General features: G+C 35.1%; 1 protein-coding gene across 1 annotated transcript in view; it reads left to right on the top strand.

Moving 5' to 3' along the window:
- Obsc (Obscurin) overlaps nt 1-19,112 on the top strand; it is a gene marked incomplete at its 5' end in the record, with an annotated part of 198,231 nt that overhangs the window by 38,181 nt on the left and 140,938 nt on the right. The window contains one exon of the mRNA XM_017613775.1: nt 11,047-11,216. Within this exon, the coding sequence (XP_017469264.1) occupies nt 11,047-11,216 (170 nt within the window). The remainder of the gene's footprint in view (nt 1-11,046; nt 11,217-19,112) is intronic.

Raw genomic sequence — 19,112 nt, 5'->3', positions numbered from 1 at the left:
TCAATGGTTATTCCAATAGTGAATGGTCTTAAAAGTGTATTCACTCGGTTCATGAAAATTGACACGTTCACAGAACCAGTAAAAGGAGTCGCTTCAGATTTATTGAAAGGTATATTGGAACGGTTGGGAAATACAGAAAGGAGCAACACCCTTGCTATGGCGACGTTTCTGGACCCCCGCTTCAAAACTTTTGCATTTTCTGACTCCTCAATAGCTGACCTAATCAAAAATCGAATAACTGCCGAAGTTAGCAAAGCAGTGCAGCAAGTGCAAACCCATGAATTCGAAGTTCCACAACCTGAGGCAACAAAGTTTTCAATATGGAGCTGCTTGGACTCCAATTTTGGCTTAAATAAACCTAGGGGAAACTGCAATTCGCGAGCAATTATTGAAATCCAAAGATATATGGAAGAAAATCTTATTACTCGGAACGCGGATCCATTCAAGTGGTGGAGGGAGAATAACTATAGTACCCGTATCTTTCTCCGATAGCTCGAGAAAAGTTAGGATGTTTAGGGTCTTCAGTACCTTGTGCAAGGCTTTTTTCTCAAGCTGGTCTTATTTTGAGTGAACGAAGAATGCGCTTAGATGATGAGAAAGCCAGAATGCTCATATTTCTAAACGCAAATCATAAAGTGTAATGTTCGTTGTATATATTTTCCATTTAAGTATACATACATATGTAAAGTATACATTTTAATATTTAATTTATTTTTTCAGATGTACAAAAATTTCTCAAAGTTCAAAGTAAACTTACTTTATAATTTTATATAATTTTTTTATGAAAGTATAGATCATTCTATAACATAAACGATATAAATAAATGTTTCAAATTTTGCACGAAATCCTCAAAACTGTTCAAATTTCACAAAATGTCCAGCAAAATTTCAAACTTTTTAATCAGATTTTTTTNCGTTTGAAATATACGTTGACATATCATCAGGAACGTTCTAAAGAATAAGTAAACAAAAAAAGTTTATTCCAAACGATCAGAATGAATAAAGAAAGGCAGCCAAAATGTCCAGCAAAATTTCAAACTTTTTAATCAGATTTTTTTTAAAAAAATTTTCTAGTATTCAGTTTTGTAGTAGGAAGTTTCAGCCGACTAAAAATTCGGGTTGATTTTTGATCATTTTTTTTTGCTGACTGTTGCGCATTTCCTTCCATACAAAAATAAATTCGAGATCTTTATTATTAAAACAGAATAGGCTACAAAACTGAATACCCGAAAATTTTCAAAAAAATTCTGACAAAAAGTTGGAACATTTTTTGAAATTTGAAAATTTGAGTTTATATTAAAGAAAGAGCTATACTTTTATAAACAAATATTAAAGAAAAAATAAACATAAGTGGCACTCGTATTACACTGAATTTTGTTGCTAATAATATGTCCGGCACTATATGTATCTTTTGGAATTAAGGGATTTTTACTATATTCACAAAGCTAAAGTTCTTTCGTCAAATTTTTATACATATTTATATTGCTCATCCTGCGACAAATGTCATATATGTACATACATATATCGAAGTTTAAAATTTAGTATAATGTTTAGAAAAAATAAAACAAACTTTGTAAAAATTTTATTTTTATCCATAATTTTTATATGTAAATGTGTTTGGTTATATATTACTCTTATTCGAATTCTCAGGTACTTAGAACTTGTACTTTATTATACTAAAACTAAATGGGCTACAAAACTGCCAAAAATTTTCTAAATATCCCGTTCTGGTGACGTTAAACTATGTGCATTATTGTCAACCGCTTTGTCAAAGAAGCAAATCTTTCAATTTATGCGAAGAGTGTTGATTATAGTAAATACATTTTTACTGGTGAAACATTCAGAAACTGTGAGACCAAAGTGACAACCGTAGTGATGACGATTCTGTTAGTAATAGTTCTTTTCCGCACAACCCGGACTCTCTCTCTCAAAAATGGAAAAATTCCCAGAATAGTAGCCATTTACATGCAAACACTTGAAAATTGAATTTTCGTATTACAAATTTGGCTGTATTAATAAATAAGTCTATACGTTGAAAAAAAAAGGTTTTCTCTTAACAGCGGTCGTCCCTCGGCAGGCAATGGCAAACCTCCGAGTGTATTTCTGCCATGAAAAACAGCTTCTCATAAAAAACAATCGCCGTTCGGAGTCGGCGTAAAACTGTAGGTCCCTCCGCTTTGTGTGACAACATCAAGGCGCACGCCACAAAATCGGATTAGAAGCTCGGCCAAACACTAAGATATGTGTAAGCGCCAATCTATTATATTATTATTATATGTTGATTAAAATTACATCATCAGGCCGTTCACTATTCTTTAACTGCACAAAGTAAATGCCTGCAACAGTTGTGTAAAATCCTGTAAAAATCTCAAACAGTAAAACTACTCTGAAGTAAGAGTAAAAAGTGAGTAATAACTAGGGATGCCAAAATATCAGGAAAATTGGGATCCCGGGATTTCGGGATATTTTTTAGGTAATCCCGGGATTTAACCCCGGGATTCAAATTGAGTCATAAATTTTATAAATATGAGTAAAAATTCAATATCCGAAAGCATTTAAACATACCATTAAATATAACTATTTAAAATTTACGATAAACTGATTGTAAATCTCATACATATATCGCTAGCTTAGAGTGAAAAGTTGCGAACTTCACTTTTAATGAAAAATCATATTTTGATATAGGAGGCTAGATAAATTAAATTTGCATCGTTTCGAAAAGGGTAAGGGTCCATGTTTTATGTTTTCTCGTTTATATTCAATGAAAGGAAAATTTGCTAAGGTCAAAAAAAGCTCCGAAAATTCTATAAGGCCAAAAAAGTTCGAAATCTTTTACACAGAGAAATTTTCGTTTTCAAATTACTATAGAATGTTTTACTTTTAAAAACGTTTTGACGTTTGATACGCACATTTTCAAATCGTTTTTGAAAGCGATCGTTTGATAATTGAACATGCGCATGTTGAAATTAAATCCTAAAATGTGTTTTCTTCGTTTTAAAAATATGCGTTTTCAAATATGATATTGAAATTTTATTTTTATTAAATCACAGCAAGTCATTTGGTGTATACATTTTCAAAAATATATCGATAAGAATGATACAAAAAAGAAGGTAGTTTCATTTAATGACATTCGTTATTGTTGTTAACCATTTGACTTTTAATAAAATTATGAAGTTTCATCAAATTCATGCTACCTGGTCACTAGAAGAAATATTTTTTTTTTAGGCAGAAGATTTTATCAGTATATTCAAAGATGTGGAATATGATGAATTAGAAAATTATGCCGGCTACATGATTTCGAAAATGGGGTTGACGACTAGGTTTCAGAAAGCATGAAGAAAGTGTATACTTACATATCGTCGCTTAAAGTACAAAATCGCGTATCGTCGTTCTGCAAAACCGCGTAACTGACATTTTTTAGCAAAAAATTGGATTTGCTCACACAAGCTCTTGGCTCAAACCTTATCCATTTGTCCTGAAATGCGATTTCTTTGTAAAAAAAGATAACCTTTTTGAAATATGAGTGTTTTTACTCTCTACAAAATAATTAATGCAACCTCACATACGCAGTTGTGCATTTTGTTGATACACGGTTTTGTACTTTAAATGACGATCTGTTAGTTGTTTATCGGAGGGCGGTCTGTTCAAGCCGACTTCAGGTGTTTTGCATAAATTAAAAATTTGTGAAATTTAATGATGAGCGCTAATTACAAAGCCAAATTTTTTTTGCAAAATCTTATGAGAAGTTGAAAAGCAAATTTGAACCAAAATATAAAAAGGTTTTATTTGGGAAGAACATTCTTTAGAATTCGATTTATAATCGCAAGATTGCATTCAAAATAAAAAAACAAAAAAATAAACAGAATAATGCGCGCGTGGTTTTTATTACAAAATGAAAACAACAATTGCGATGAAGTCTCTTTCAACAGTTTACATTTTAAATATTTTGAATAAAAAACGTGCGAACCACGTAAGTAAAAAACAGTACGAAGCACTGATAATGGTTTTTGATTTGAAATGTTATTACATTGGTAAAAATATGGGAAAGAAAATACTCCGATTTATTATTTTAATATTATCAAAGTGGCAAGGCCGTTGATAATGCTCACAATTTATGAAACTTCAAAAAATTCTATTAACCGTCAAAAGTTGTTTATTGAAACTACTTTCTTTTTTGTATCATGTCAATAAGTATATCTTATACTTATAATAATTTACAAAATGTNAAAATACTCCGATTTATTACTTTAATATTATCAAAGTGGCAAGGCCGTTGATAATACTCACAATTTATGAAACTTCAAAAAATTCTATTAACCGTCAAAAGTTGTTTATTGAAACTACTTTCTTTTTTGTATCATGTCGATAAGTATATCTTATACTTATAATAATTTACAAAATGTAATGAATAAAATATAGATCTTTTATACATGTGCTATATACATACATAAATACATATGAATATACAGATGTTCCTGCCTTACTTCCAAGCTAGGCCCGCTAATTTTGCTTCACGCTGGTCAAATCCTGTAATTTAAAATAAGAAAGTTTGAAGTTATTAAATAACCCATAAGAATTTGTTTTTATAAGTTACTCTTACCAAAGCTTTTTGCGATCAAAGAAGTCCACCTTATCACCAATATTACTCTAGTTAGGGGGTTAGAATGGCGGTATTGTATGTATATACTTCATCGCCTTTTCTGAAGATTGAAATAACTTATTTATCTTAGAAAAATTTTTGCGACAAATGATGCAAACTTATGAAATATTTTTCATTATAGCTAAGTAGATTTTTAAATTCTAATGCAAAATATTTTAGTTTTAACAATTTTTCATACTTGATTGACTGAAAATAAATAAACTTTTTTATTTCAAAAGTGTCTAGTTTTATTTTACTTGTTGAAAATTATACCGCACTACAGCTTGTTGGGACAATATTCTAAAATGTTTCATTTTAGTTTTGAAAATACGCATTTTTGGAGTTATTTATTTAATTTCGTTTGTTCTTCTCAGTAAAAAAGTGAATATATTATAACGATCGTTTTTGTTTTACGAATGTTTCGTTTCAAAGTCGTAAATACAAATACTGTATTTTTTGTTTTGTATGAAGTAAAGTTATATCAAAAAATTATATTTTACAATTTCTTTTAAAAACTTGCGTTTTACCTGTATCATTTTCTCTGTGTAATAAATATCGAGTCCCTCCGATTCGTATGGAGTTTTTCTTTGCTTTAAACAGGCAAAATGTTGTATTCAAAGTTTTGCGAAATACTTGAAGAAAATGGCTATACGAAGTTTTTTCCTCTCCTGTACAATTTTTAAATTGGGACTTAGCAACTTTGCACTCTACGCTAGCGATATTTATTAAATCAGACAAATTTTAAAGTAAAACATTTTTTTAATTGTATTTAAAAAACCATGTGATTTAGGAACGTATACATCACAAATAATAATGTAAATACCAGGTACTTTTGAAAGTGACGATTAATAAAAAAAAACATAAAACAAAAATATACAAAAACAATTTCTCTAAACATGTTTATTCTACTCTATAAAGAAATGGCGAATGGAGAATATTTTGCCTTTTTTTCGCAATTTACTAGAAATTTTGAGGGTGTACGAGTCAAACGGATCTCAGAGTCGGATTCAGCGGGTCGAAATACATCTGGTTAAAAACACACACCCCTTTTTTGCCGGTGTTGTTATTATTGCACTTAAAATTTTTTCGTAAGAGCAGCAAAGCATTCAAAGCGGAGTCTTCTAAGCTTGACCTGGAGTTTTTACATACAACACCTACTGATGAAAAACATATTTCGGCATCAACACTTTTAGGCTGAATAGTCAAAAGGTAGTCATAATCCATTTGAAGATAATGACCCCTATCTCCTCCATTACAAAATATTTGAACTTCTTTTACCAGCACGTTGGTCAAATTATAAGTTTTTCGATTTGAGGAAGTTTTGAGTAGATTGATCTAAAAAATTATCTAACTTTTCCGTAAAACTCTCTGTTTCGTTTACATTAGCGACGCTATGAGTAAAATTATTGAAATCTTCTTCAAAAAGGCTCAAACTGCAATTTAAAAGTACACTTTCAAGCTTTTTGTCAACTGCAGTCAAAACGGCATTTTACAAAAATCATACTTCAAAATTCATAAACAAATTCTTACTATCAATTCGATATTTCAAAATGTTCGGGATCCTGGGATTAATGCAAGCAAACCCGGGATCCCGGGATTAGCATCTCTAGTAATAACCAAACAGTACGAACAAATGAAAAGCAACAAATTAAAAGTTAATTTCTAGCCAGGAACATTAAATCACATGCGGTAATACTCTAACATTTTTATACCCGAGCGCACTTGTGCCCAATGGTATTATAACTTTGTTCACATAAAGATTGTTTGTAACAGGCAGAACGAATCGAGATAGATATAGACAAATCTATACATAAATGATCAGAATGAAAAGAGAAATCGATTAAGCGGTGACTGTCTGTCCGTCCGGCCGTCCGAGCACACGATAACTCGAGTAAAAATTGAGATATCTTAACGAAACTTGGTACGTGCACTTCTTTCAGGCGTAGGACGGATGGTATTGAAAATGGACAATAACCACGCCTACCTCCCATATAACGGTAATTTTCAGAAATACGAAAACTGCGATATTTTAGTAACTACTGAAGATTATTCACTCAAAATTGATATTTACAATAAATTTTAGAGGAGAAATAAGAATATTATACATTTTTGGAAAATGGGCGTAGCCACGCCCACTTATGGTTACATGTGTATATCTTGGTAACCGCTTTACCAATTTCTTCCAAACTTGGATATAATCAACAGTTTTAAAAAAATTTAATATTTTAGGCAAAAAAATTTTTTTTCTTCATACATTTATTTTTACCGGCAAAACTGTTGATTATATAGAAAAACGTTATATGAACAGATTAAAGGAATTGTAATTTTTAATTTTTTTAAATTTGTTTGAGCAAAATCGGACTAGTGGTTCTCGAGTTATGTCAAAAAAAGACCACCAAAGGGGACAATTTCCCCTATATGATAGTTATATATATATCTCGATTCCTAGACGTGACCCAGCGAAACGCCGGGACACGTATAACTTGTTTTTGACCGATATAACATTTCCCGTTCGTTTCATCCCATCCCGATTTTGACTGTCGCATAGTGTTATCTACGTAAGAGGACGTGTTAAAATAATTTGACAGCCGTTTTCATTGTGATCGGGCTATTACTCACTTTTACTCGGAGAAAAAGTCCGGGCTGTTTCGGTCAGGAAGAAGAAGGCACCTACGATACAATATGTTCCAACTTTCGCTCTCTATTCCACATTTTTTGAGTACGGAATGATTTCTGGCCAGTTGTTGTATGACGCGAGATCCCGCGTTGAGTACGGGAAGGAACTAATCACACGATGCGGCTATGCCGAGTAACAATGCTACTGTGCTATCTTGGTAATAGTTAGAAAAGTTAGTTAATAACATACTCGTACGATACTAACATAATCTTGCTGCTCACTAATATGTAGATTAGGTTGAAGCGGCTGCCTTCATCCAATATAGGAGAGAGGCACACTTAGGCCCAGTAGGTCCGTTGTGATACCAATTGAGAGCTCGAATTCTAACCCGTCCGTTCACCTAGAAGTGGAACCAGTTAGTTAGGTTTATAGGGCTTCCGCACGAGGCGATTTTTCAGGCAACTTTTGCGTTCAACTCACGCACGCAGGGTTGCACGAAAAAAAAAATGAATGGAAAAAATATCAAAATATAGAAAAAATATCAAAATATTCACAATAAAAAGGCGTTTGCATTGTTCAACTTTGCATGCTACTTTCGGTTGAACGGCGTTTCAACTAATCGCTTTCAACAAAGTTGGTCGCCAGCCAACATTTAGCCATTCAACTTTTTTTCGTGAAACCTTGCGTGAGTTGAACGCAAAAGTTGAACGCAAAATCGCCTCGTGCGAACACCTTTTCAGAAAGCGCGATAATTCGTAAATGCCTACTTCACTTAGTCCGGGAGACAATCAAAACGGTGGTGGTGAAATGAACGTCTTCTCGTCCACATGAGGGCGGGGCAACGACAGAGGTAGTGTTCCACACTCTCGATTTCGTCCTCGCCGCGACAACCACGGCAGAAGTCATTAGCCGGCAAACCCATTCTGCTAGCATGCCTTCCCATTAAGCAGTGGCCCGTAATTATACCGGTCACCATCCTTAGTACGGGACGTTCTGGCCGAATGAGTGCGTCGGATCTTTTCTTGTCGAATTTGGGCCAGATTTGTGAAGTCGTCCCACACGTGGGTTCTTCCGACCATTTTTGTTTTTGTTTGCCCTCTCAACGAAGTATGTCCTGAGCAATGTCTTACAGGTAGATAGAGGTATGCCCGCTGCATGAGAGGAGTTGACGCCCGACAGGGTGGTTCACTTCCGCGCAAGCTCGTCCGCCGCACAGTTACCCTGAAAGTCCCTGTAGCCCGGCACCCACACGATATCGTTAAGGACTTTCCTACATTCCAACGCAGTTATAGATGATGTCTTGCAGCAACGCAGTGACTTAATAGCTGATTGGCTATTGGAGTATACCACTGGGAAGACACTGCACTAGTCTGGTAGCCTAAAGCAGAGATCTAGTGAGAGGTCCTTTTAGTATATCCCACTCCCTACACTTAAATTTAGTTTAGAGCTATCCGTGTATATGGCTGTTGAGTTATCTTGGAGGCCCCAGACCGAGTCGTCCTCCCAGTCCTTCCTCGAAGGGATACGAGTATAATATGGGTACCTGAATGTTTCGGGGTAGTTGGTTAGGATGTTGGTGTGACCGAATATGTTGTCTTTCCATTTAGACAGTGCATTTATTGTTACTGCAATGCAGTCTTGCTTTCCTGTAGCTTCCCAAAAAGGTCTACGAGCAGAAAGTTTAGAAGTGTTTCCATAGCTTCGGTGGGTGTGGATAGCAGTGCACCTGTGATTAGCATCCATGCCACCCTTTGAACCTTGGTAAACTTAGAATTTGTGAGCGATTCATCCAGTGATGTCTACCAGACAGTGACGCCGTACACTATGGTGTAAATACAGTGAACTATGTGCCTTCTTGCCTATAGCCGTTTTGCAGGAGTAGAGGGCGGTGATGGCCTTTTGTTTTCCGTGTGAAGGGAACCATGGCCGTTTTAGCCGGGTTTGTGTTCAGTGCATTCTCTAGACCGAGTTTCCACGATACTTAAGGCATTCTACAACAGTTCTCTCAGGATTTGTGGGTGTTTACCGGTTGCAGTTAGGACAAGATCATCGGCATACGCAATAGCGTTGTAACTCGCGTCCTGTAAGCGCATGAGCAGGGTGTATACCGTAAGATTCCAGAGGAGTGGTGAGAGTACTCCTCCTTGAGGAGTGCCCCTTGTCGCATATCTTGTGATGTGAGCTCCACCCATCGCCGATTAGATAATTCTCCGATTGAGGAGAAGACGGACAAAGTCTATCAGTGATCGATAAAGACCGATATGGAGCATAGATGGTGTGATCGCCTCTCGGAGCACATTATTAAAGGCCCCTTCTATGTCTACAAAGATATCTAGTGTTAGCTCCTTGTATGCTGAGGATTTTTCAATATTTCCAACTATTTTGTTGAGTGCGGTTTCCACAGATTTGTCTTTCGAGTAGGCGTGTTAGCAGTCAGATAGCTCCTTAGGATCCATCTTATGCCGAAAGAATGTGTCCAGTATAATTTCCAGGATCTTTAGAAAGAAAGAAGAAAGGCTGATTGGTCGCCTACCGTCCGGTTGGGGCATAATATGTCAGATGCATCTTGCATCTCCGCTGGGAGAATGCCATCCAGCGCAGGGGATTTGAAGGGTTTAAAAGATTTTATGGCCCTGTCCACATTCCTGTGGGTTACGATGGCTTCCCCCGCCGGAAATGGTCGTAGAGTAGGGGCCGCCGCGGTGCAGCCAGGAAAGTGTGTATCAACAAGAATCTCTAGCAGGGAGAAAAGGGACTATTTGATAATACCTCCCGTAATCGGTTGGCTTCCAAATGTTCCTCAATATTGTCACAGTGGTTTTTCCATGATGTCCTCTGAGCCCTTTTGATGGCTCGCTTGAAATTTTTTAAAGATTCCTTATAGGAATGCAACGATCCATATCTCTTCGCCTTATTAAAAAGCTTCCTGCTTTCCTTCCTCAGGGCGGCGATTTCTTCGCTCCACCAGTTTGGCTTCCTTTTCATCTTCTAAATTGTGATAGGCCAGGAGGCGGAAAAAGCCGCGATACAGGCTTTGGTGATATGGTCCCCTGCTTCTTCAATTTCGCTTCATCAGATGTTTTCGGTAAGCGAGACTTACTGTGAGAAGCGATTCTAAAAAGGAGGTCCGAGAGTATATTCCTTAACTTGTTCCAGTCGGTTCGTCTCCTGTTTCTGTAAGCGATTGAAGATGGAGGTTCGAGAGATGTCTTTGAAATTTATGTGTCTATGGTAGAAAAAGTAGTGGTCATTTGAGACATGCGACTCACTGATATTTTCAAGAAAGCTATCCGACACAAGAGAGATATCTAGTACCTCCCTTCTGTTAGAGGTTACAAGTGTTGGCCTACTTCCGATATTAAAAATTGCTAAGCTATTTGAGAAATTATAATCGATAAGAGACTCACCCCCTTTGCTAATGTCCGTGGAACCGCACAGCGAATGATGAGCTTTCGCATCGGCTCCGCTAACGATGGGAAACTTCCTCTTTTTGGCCTCTTTCACAACGTCCCGCAACCGAGTTGGGGGATAAGTGGCGTGGTCATGTGCTATGTATGATAAGACTAGCCAAAGTAATTTGGATCGAACTTCCACGCTCACTAATATGTATTATATATTATATATTTACATAGGTCACAAGAAAAAAATTTGGATTTTTCCCAAAAAAGTTCTCTCCTTATATTCTGGGACAGGTTTACATATTTCTATATATATATATACGTACATACATATGTACAATGTAAATTTATGTATGCGTCTACTACGTTTTTAATATTAACTGTATTTTATAGGTGGAAATGATGGAATTGCCAGAAGGAGATTGGCGCACTCTTCATACAGGAGTTCGAAACTGCATCTGCGATATAAAGGGATTGGAACCTTTCCGTGAATACCGTTTTCGTGTTCGAGTTAAAAATAAGTATGGTGTTAGCGATCCTAGCCCATATGTCCAGACGTACAGGTAATGAATTCAAAAAAAAATTCTAATGTTAATCCTATAAGTGTGCCAAATTTAATTCAAATACGTCCAGCCATTTTAGCGTGAAAGAGCTACAAAAAAAAACAAACTTATCTACTCACAAACTTTCACATTTGTAATAGGGGTCTTCCCCTAAACTCGTAAACGAACTGTCAAAATTTGTATGGACCTCTACTTACAAGCCCCGAGGATCGAAGATTTTCTACTAAAATGTATGATAAAATAATGAAAACAAATGAAAAAATAATAGGTGGATAAAATATATAAATTTCATCCCCCAACTGTATTAAAATTGGTTCTCTGCTATTTCTCAAATTTCATGTTATTACTAGCAATTACCCGGCGTGCTTCACTGCGCCTTAAATGTATTTTTGTGTTGTAATTCTCTCAAAACTAGGGTTGCCAGACGTACTGCTTTTGGAAGTAAACGTACTCCTTTTTATGGCAATGTACTCCCAAAAAAAAATATCTGGAAATGTGCTCCTTTATTAGCTTTATTAGCTTCTTTTGTACTCCTTTTTCCAGCTAGTAATATTTTGTCATATACAGGGTGTAAAATAATATCTGTTGCACAGTTTTTTTTTTTTTAAAAAATAAAAGGGGCCTTTATAGATTTTCCGAAAAAGTAGTTTATTGTTAATTATCCACAGATCCTTCATTTCGGTTTACCGGCGGTAAACACTTTGGGAGAAAAGCGCAAGTCTTCGTCGGTTACTTTATTACATATGTATCTTCTGTAACCATAGGCTGATTTCCCCCATTTGGGTCCTTTATACTCCGTCTTTTGTCCAACATAAGGCCTCATACTCAGCAATCGAAAAGACTCGAAACTGGTGACTAGGAGGGCATTCATTATCTCTACACGTTAGTTCTTAGCTCCCAGCATGTTCGGGTTCGAATGCCGTCAGAGGCAGCATGTAATTTTTAATTTTTGTCTTGGTTTTTATTAATTTCGAAAAAGCATTTGAGAAGTGAAGAACAAAAGCGTGTACAAACGAAAAAATATAACAGCAATGCCATTGTTAATATGTTGGAGCAGTTTTGTGCTACTCTGATGTAAAGCAGGGATGGAGTATATGGTCCTGCCCTAGGACATCCCAATGTTAATTGGACCATATTTTTTATATGAATTGTGGTTAATTTTGGAGTACTCCTTGGTCCTTAGGGAGTACTCTTTACACGCATGCATGGAGTAGTCGCGATTTTTGCAGGGCGTATTAGCAAAAAACCGATTGGACTCAACATATCTGTGTTCATATGGAAAAGTAGCTTATGTCGAAAGGCTGGCTTTAGTATAATGCGGCATTCCCTTTACACTTTAAACGGCAAGGAATTTTTTGATGAGACTTAATAAGAATATTGACTTGCTAGTATCGGAACTACTTCTTGCACGTTTATTTGCCAAAAGTTCTACAACAGCTCAGCGCCAGTGAGTCATTCGCAATCGTATGCTGCGAATGCCAGCCTTTCCTAGACTTTTCCATACGAACACAGATATATTTCTTTACAGCATTTATACCCCTGTCTTTATAGCGCACTCGATAAAGTCTTACTCAAAAGTAAACAAAATCTGCTGTTTTTAAACGACATTTTTTTAATAAATAATTTGCGCTGGTTGACCGAAATGGAAACGAACAATAATTGTAATTTATTATAACAATAGTTCGAATTTAGAACAGGCTGTATAAAGAAAACCAGCCTATTGTCACTTCACTTTCCAATGGTGCTGATTGCTCCAAGAATTATTTAGAGATTTAGAGCATAATCAACACAATATATGCACATAAATATGTATTATTTCACAGATCTCAGGGTCAGCTTAGAAATACGTCACCAAAATTATATAAAATTTAAGTAGGAATTATTTTTATTTATAACGTAAAAGCGCTATCTGACCCAATTTGATAAGTATATTTCCCCTAAAGTTAACCCATTTTATTTAATTTGTCTCTCGTGAAAATATATATTTTATTTAAAATTTTGGTAAAAGTGCACTTTAGCGAAGGTAGGTCAAAACGGACGGAAAAAGTTCGAGAGTGGTATCAATCGACGCGTCTTAACTCCAATAATAACAATCCGAGACCGGAAATTAACATTTTTAATTAATGAATGAGTTATTTGCAAAAAACACTTGCACTTTCCGCAGTATGTTTTGATGAATTTCACGCAAATGAATGGAATAAATGAACTTAATTGAACACGTATTTATTAGTTTTTATACATTTGTGATGTTTTAAGTGTACACTTTCGCGAAATTCTGTATTTAATAGGAATATTCCGATGTTGAAAATCCGCACAACAATCTTGCGTAGTTAGTATAAATAACATGGAGGGAAATTAGTGTTGCCACTCTATTAAAAATAAAATGGAACTAAATTGCTGCTGCCACTGTATTAAAAAAGTTTTTGTCCGTCCAACTTCTTTTTGCGTAGGCGGCCTTCGGCCGCGCTTAGGGATTATAACCCTCACAACGTAGAATTCTCCTTTCTGTGTTGCCAAAGAAAAGGGGCAGAACACCTTTTGCAGAGAACACCTTTCTGTGTAGGCGGCCTTCGGCCGCGCTTAGGGATTATAACCCTCACAACATAGAATTCTCCTTTCTGCATGCGAAGAAAAGGAACAGAAATCCCCTTTTCACAAAAGCATATTTCATGTGCATTATTTGGGTGTTTTTAAAGTTGAAATACAAACTTTATTAATAGAGTGGCAGCACTAGTTTTCCTTCATCTTATTTATATTAACTACACAACATTGTTGTGCGGATTTTCACCATCGGAATATTGCTATTAAATACAAAATTTCGCGAAAGTGTACACTTAAAACATCACAAATGTATAAAAACTAATAAATACGTGTTCAATTAAGTTCATTTATTCCATTCATTTGCGTGAAATTCATCAAAACATAGGGCGGAAAGTGCAAGTGTTTTTTGCAAATAACTTATTAATTAATTAAAAATGTTAATTTCCGGTCTCGGATTGTTATTATTGGCGTTAAGACGCGTCGATTAATACCACGCTCGAACTTTTTCCGTCCATTTTGACCTACCTTCGCCAAAGTGCACTACTACCAAAATTTTCAGATATGTACATATATTTTAAATTTTCGCTTTAATTTTTGTATCCTTTTAATATTTAATTAGATATCTTAAGATTAAAATAAGCTTAAAACGAAACAGCACAGCAACCCTTTTCTGTTCATCTTGAGAACACAAAACCCTCTTTTGTTAAAATTCGGCGCTGCACAAAATCCTGGCTTTTATATTTTCCAACAAAATACCACTTCGCAACCCTGGATTTTCACGAAGCATTTCATTCGGGTCGTAGTTTTGCAACTTCGGGCCATTCGGTGTTGTATGCCATATTGGCTGCCATATTGTTCACACTGTCATCGCCATATTGAACACCCTGTCAACTATCTGTCAACCCTAAGATATCTCACTTGTATTCTTCCACAATGCTCCTTACGCTTTTTGAATACAGCACCTAACAAAAAACAACTATTTTGAAGAAAGAGCGCCTTCACGTATTATATGTTAGTTATTAATTTTTACATATGTTGCAGCCCCATTAAAAAAAATAAAAGCTTATCCGGAGACCACATTCTTTGACTTTTTACCTAATTTTTTAGTCCAATGAACTTTGAAAATCTTATTATTTTTAGAAAGGTGGCAACCCTACTCAAAAAATAATAGATTATTGAACATCTGGAGTCCAAGCCTTTTCACTTCACATCTCACTTTTTGTATTCATACTATGTTCGAATGTAATAGTATTTTTTAAATATGTGGCAACCCTACTCAAAAAGTAATACATTATTGAACATCTAATAGTCGAGCCATTTTATTTAACACCTCACCTCCAACGAACATTGCGGGGTCTCAGGTGGCAACCCTATAGGAACTCAAAGTACAAAAGATAATATTCCTATCGATACAGATTATACTTAAAAAATTTCGTCTAAATCCGTTCATTAGCGTGGTCAAAATATCTCAACTTTCCTTTATACTATATATAGCGACCCCACTTAAAAAATAATAAGGGTTTTTTACATGCGAAGGCCATGCACTTTCATTTGGCATCTCATTTTGTAATCCAACGAACGGCAAAAATCTTTTAACTTTTAATAGGTGGCAACCCTACTCAGAAAAATAACANAGCGTGGTCAAAATATCTCAACTTTCCTTTATACTATATATAGCGCCCCTACTTAAAAAATAATAAGGGTTTTTTACATGCGAAGGCCATGCACTTTCATATGGCATCTCATTTTGTAATCCAACGAACGGAAAAAATCTTTTAACTTTTAATAGGTGGCAACCCTACTCAGAAAAATAACACATTATTGCGCATGCGGCTAAGTCTTTTCGTTTGACAGTGACGGTACAGAACTGATGCCTACGCTTACTATGATTGAATATAGTAATTTTATTAACAGGTGACAACCCTATTCAAAAAAATTATATTAGTGCTTTTCTAGAGGCCAATCCCTTTCATTTCACACCTCATCTTTTGTAATCCAACAAACGGTGCGGATCTTATAGTATTTTAGACAGGTGGCAACCCCATTAAATTCTAAGTAAAAAAAGATCCTTCTCCAGTCGAAACAGAGTATATCTCGTCAAAATCCATTCAGTAGTTTTCGAGATTACCGCGTACAAAGAATCTCGACTTTTCGTTATATTTACTATGTATAGATATTTAAAGAGCTTTATGAAGTAAAATTTAAAAAACAAATTTCGATCTATGACGCATTGTTTATTTTTTTTTTTTTGAGTGTGGGTGTTAGTTAATATCTATTCGAAGGTAATCAGAAAATATGTAAAGTACCGACTTTCTCTTGGAAATTTAATTTATAATCTTATAACTGGTGTCTACTATGGCACCCTTTCCTCAAACGTGTATTAATTCAATAATAAAATACCATATATTTATCTAATTTGTGAGAGGGAGTAACAAAACAAAAATACTTTTAAGACGCAGCGAAGCACGCCGGGTTTTTGCTACTATTTAATAATTTAATTCAATTAAAATTTTCAAACAGGTGGTAACCTTCCAAAAAATATTTTCGCCTGTAAAAGCCATTTGGCTGTCAAACAATTCTCATGCCCATACAATTTGTATGAAGCATACCGAAATAACGCGGCGTAAACGCTTAGCGGTTAGAAAATCCGATTTTGACAGGGCGTTACGAAATGAAGTTGGCTACAGAAAATGGCGAAACTGTCATTTTCATAGTTCACTTAGACAAACCTATGCTTATTGTTGGTGTTATTTCTTCATTTGATGCAGCGTTGCCGCTTTTGTTTAGGGGTCAGAAAACGCTCAACCCAACGCTTTTGTGTAGGTATGCAAGTAGACTTTCTTTAACCTTTAACTTTTGCCAGCCATACTTCAACACTTACTTTATCAATTTGCTTTAACTTAAATTTACAAAAATGGCGTCTCTAATACTGTTTTCAATATTTTAAATTAGACCTCTAACAATGCAGCGGTGAGAAGTGACCCCTATTCGGTAATGCAGTAAACCAAAGCATCTGTGTCTTTTACTTCTAAACTATAATTGCTGGAAAAGCTCAATTTGCGCAACTAAGTTCCAATTCGACATCTACCCACATTTGCGCATATTGCACATTTACATCAATTATAGTTTAGAAATAAAAAAGACTGATATGCTTTGTTTTGCTGCATTTCCGAATAGCCCCGTGCATTCAATTTCATGCATTAATTTTTGACTGATGCGCGTGCAAACATGCCAACAGACAGATACACAAAATTTCTAAAAACTGTTGATTTGGCTTCTGTTGCTCTAATAAAGGTCTCCCATATTAATATTTCTTTAATATCTATATTGTACAGACATCGGTCTTTTACAATTTTATTATATGTATAGAATTAAGATTGAGAACTTGAAGCACATAGTTGCACTTACAGTTCATTCGGCAGAGGAAAAGGAGTTGATGGGGAGGTGAAATAACACAAATGGCAATAACGCAGATTTGTGTATTTCCCAATTGTATGTGAAATAACACAAATTTGCTTTATTTCATTTCTCGTTGAGCAATAAGACCAACTTTTAAAGTTAACAATCGAGTAATAAAGGAAAATAGTGCACATATGTGGGTAACATTTGACAAAAAGTAGTACATGAACAAGTTAAATGGACGGATTTGTAAGTATACAATTTTGAAAGTGCTCAGCGTCGCGGCGGTCCGCGTTGGACGTCGCGCTCGTGCTCGCGTCCCCCGCCCCGTCCTTTCACAATTATGCACAGGTGGCATTATAACCGTTTAGAAAAGAATAATAATAAAATGGCACTAGTTCACCTCTGAAACTGCTTTTCAATGTCTAAGTAATGGGAATTATTGCGTATGGTTTTATTGCATACACCCCACGCATGGTGGAATTATACCAGGTGAAGTAATATTAGATTGAGAATAAAGATTTTGACACTGCCTTATTTGAAAATTTGGCTATAAAATGTGACTATAAGGCAGCTGAATATCAGAAAATAAAGCGAGAAAGATGTTTTATTACTTCACCTGTTTATTGCGACATTAATCTCTCCTGCTTGTATGGAAAATTTTACATATTTTTACACAACTATTTAGTACCACATGTTCGCTTCGTCTTCGTAAACGAAATCTGCAGTTCGGAAATAGTGAAGCAAGGGATGATAATGCAGAAATTTTAACTGAAGATAAAATTCAGAACAATATTCTCTGAAGCAAATTTTGCGTTATTGCCGTTTGTGTTATTTCACCCGCCGCAGTTGATATGTAAGTGGGCAATTTCCAAACGAAGTGCTATTTTTTGGTCCCCCTTTTTATTTTTTTTATGGGGGTAAAAACGAAAAATACACAGCGTCATACGATCCAAATAATGAGCCACTAACAAAGCTGTTTTTTTTNTTTTGGTCCCCCTTTTTATTTTTTTTATGGGGGTAAAAACGAAAAATCAACAGCGTCATACGATCCAAATAATGAGCCACTAACAAAGCTGTTTTTTTTATTTTTGTAAGCCGTTTTGTTTTTTTGGATATATTTCTCCCGGTTATTCGATAATCAACCTGAAAAAAAGCTTTAGCAAAGAAACAATGAAATAAATAATAAAAAAAAAACTTTTTAATATACAACCCTTTTATAAATGTACTAGAAAGTAGAAAATAATAATTCTCAGTCCCATAGAATTTGTTTTACTAACTTTTGATTTTGAAATTTTAGCAAAAGTCATTATAAACAATTTATGAGATTGAAAATGAAAAGCGTGGGGCGCATGCAATACAAAGCATTAGATTTAATTGACAATAGTCAAACTACATAACATAGACCTAAAATTTCTACATAGAAAGTACAAATTTGAGATCGATTCTAAGCGGTGGTTATTCATATATCCACATACAAACACATATTTCCCTTCATATCAATTCAAGTCTATTACATGCGCCCATATACGTAATACTTCCATATTGGCAGTAAGCTAACTTCCCAATGTGTAAGCATTCCGAAATCAAAGCGAGACAGTCTAGTACGGTGTTTGTGTATGTATTAGGGATGTTTCGAAGGCCATAGTTTTCACATTCGCGAATGCGAATGCGAATGCGAATGTTAAGTCATCGTTTTTATTACTTAAAAGTTTTGTAAATTATTAGAACATTGAACGAGTGCTTAACCTATACAGTGTTTCAATTTTGTAGTCAAAGTTCAAAATGGGCATATTATATTTCCAAAAAAGTAATTTTGCTGCTTTTTCTCCCATGAGGTGATTTCTTACAGTCTCATCTATCTTTATCTTTATCTTTATCTTTATCTTTATCTTTATCTTTATCTTTATCTTTATCTTTATCTTTATCTTTATCTTTATCTTTATCTTTATCTTT

This window comes from Rhagoletis zephyria, unplaced genomic scaffold (genome assembly GCF_001687245.7).
Source record: "Rhagoletis zephyria isolate East Lansing unplaced genomic scaffold, Rhagoletis_zephyria_1.1 Rzeph_scaffold_00715, whole genome shotgun sequence".
Classification (NCBI taxonomy): domain Eukaryota; kingdom Metazoa; phylum Arthropoda; class Insecta; order Diptera; family Tephritidae; genus Rhagoletis; species Rhagoletis zephyria.
This window is presented reverse-complemented; position numbering and strand designations above follow the sequence as displayed.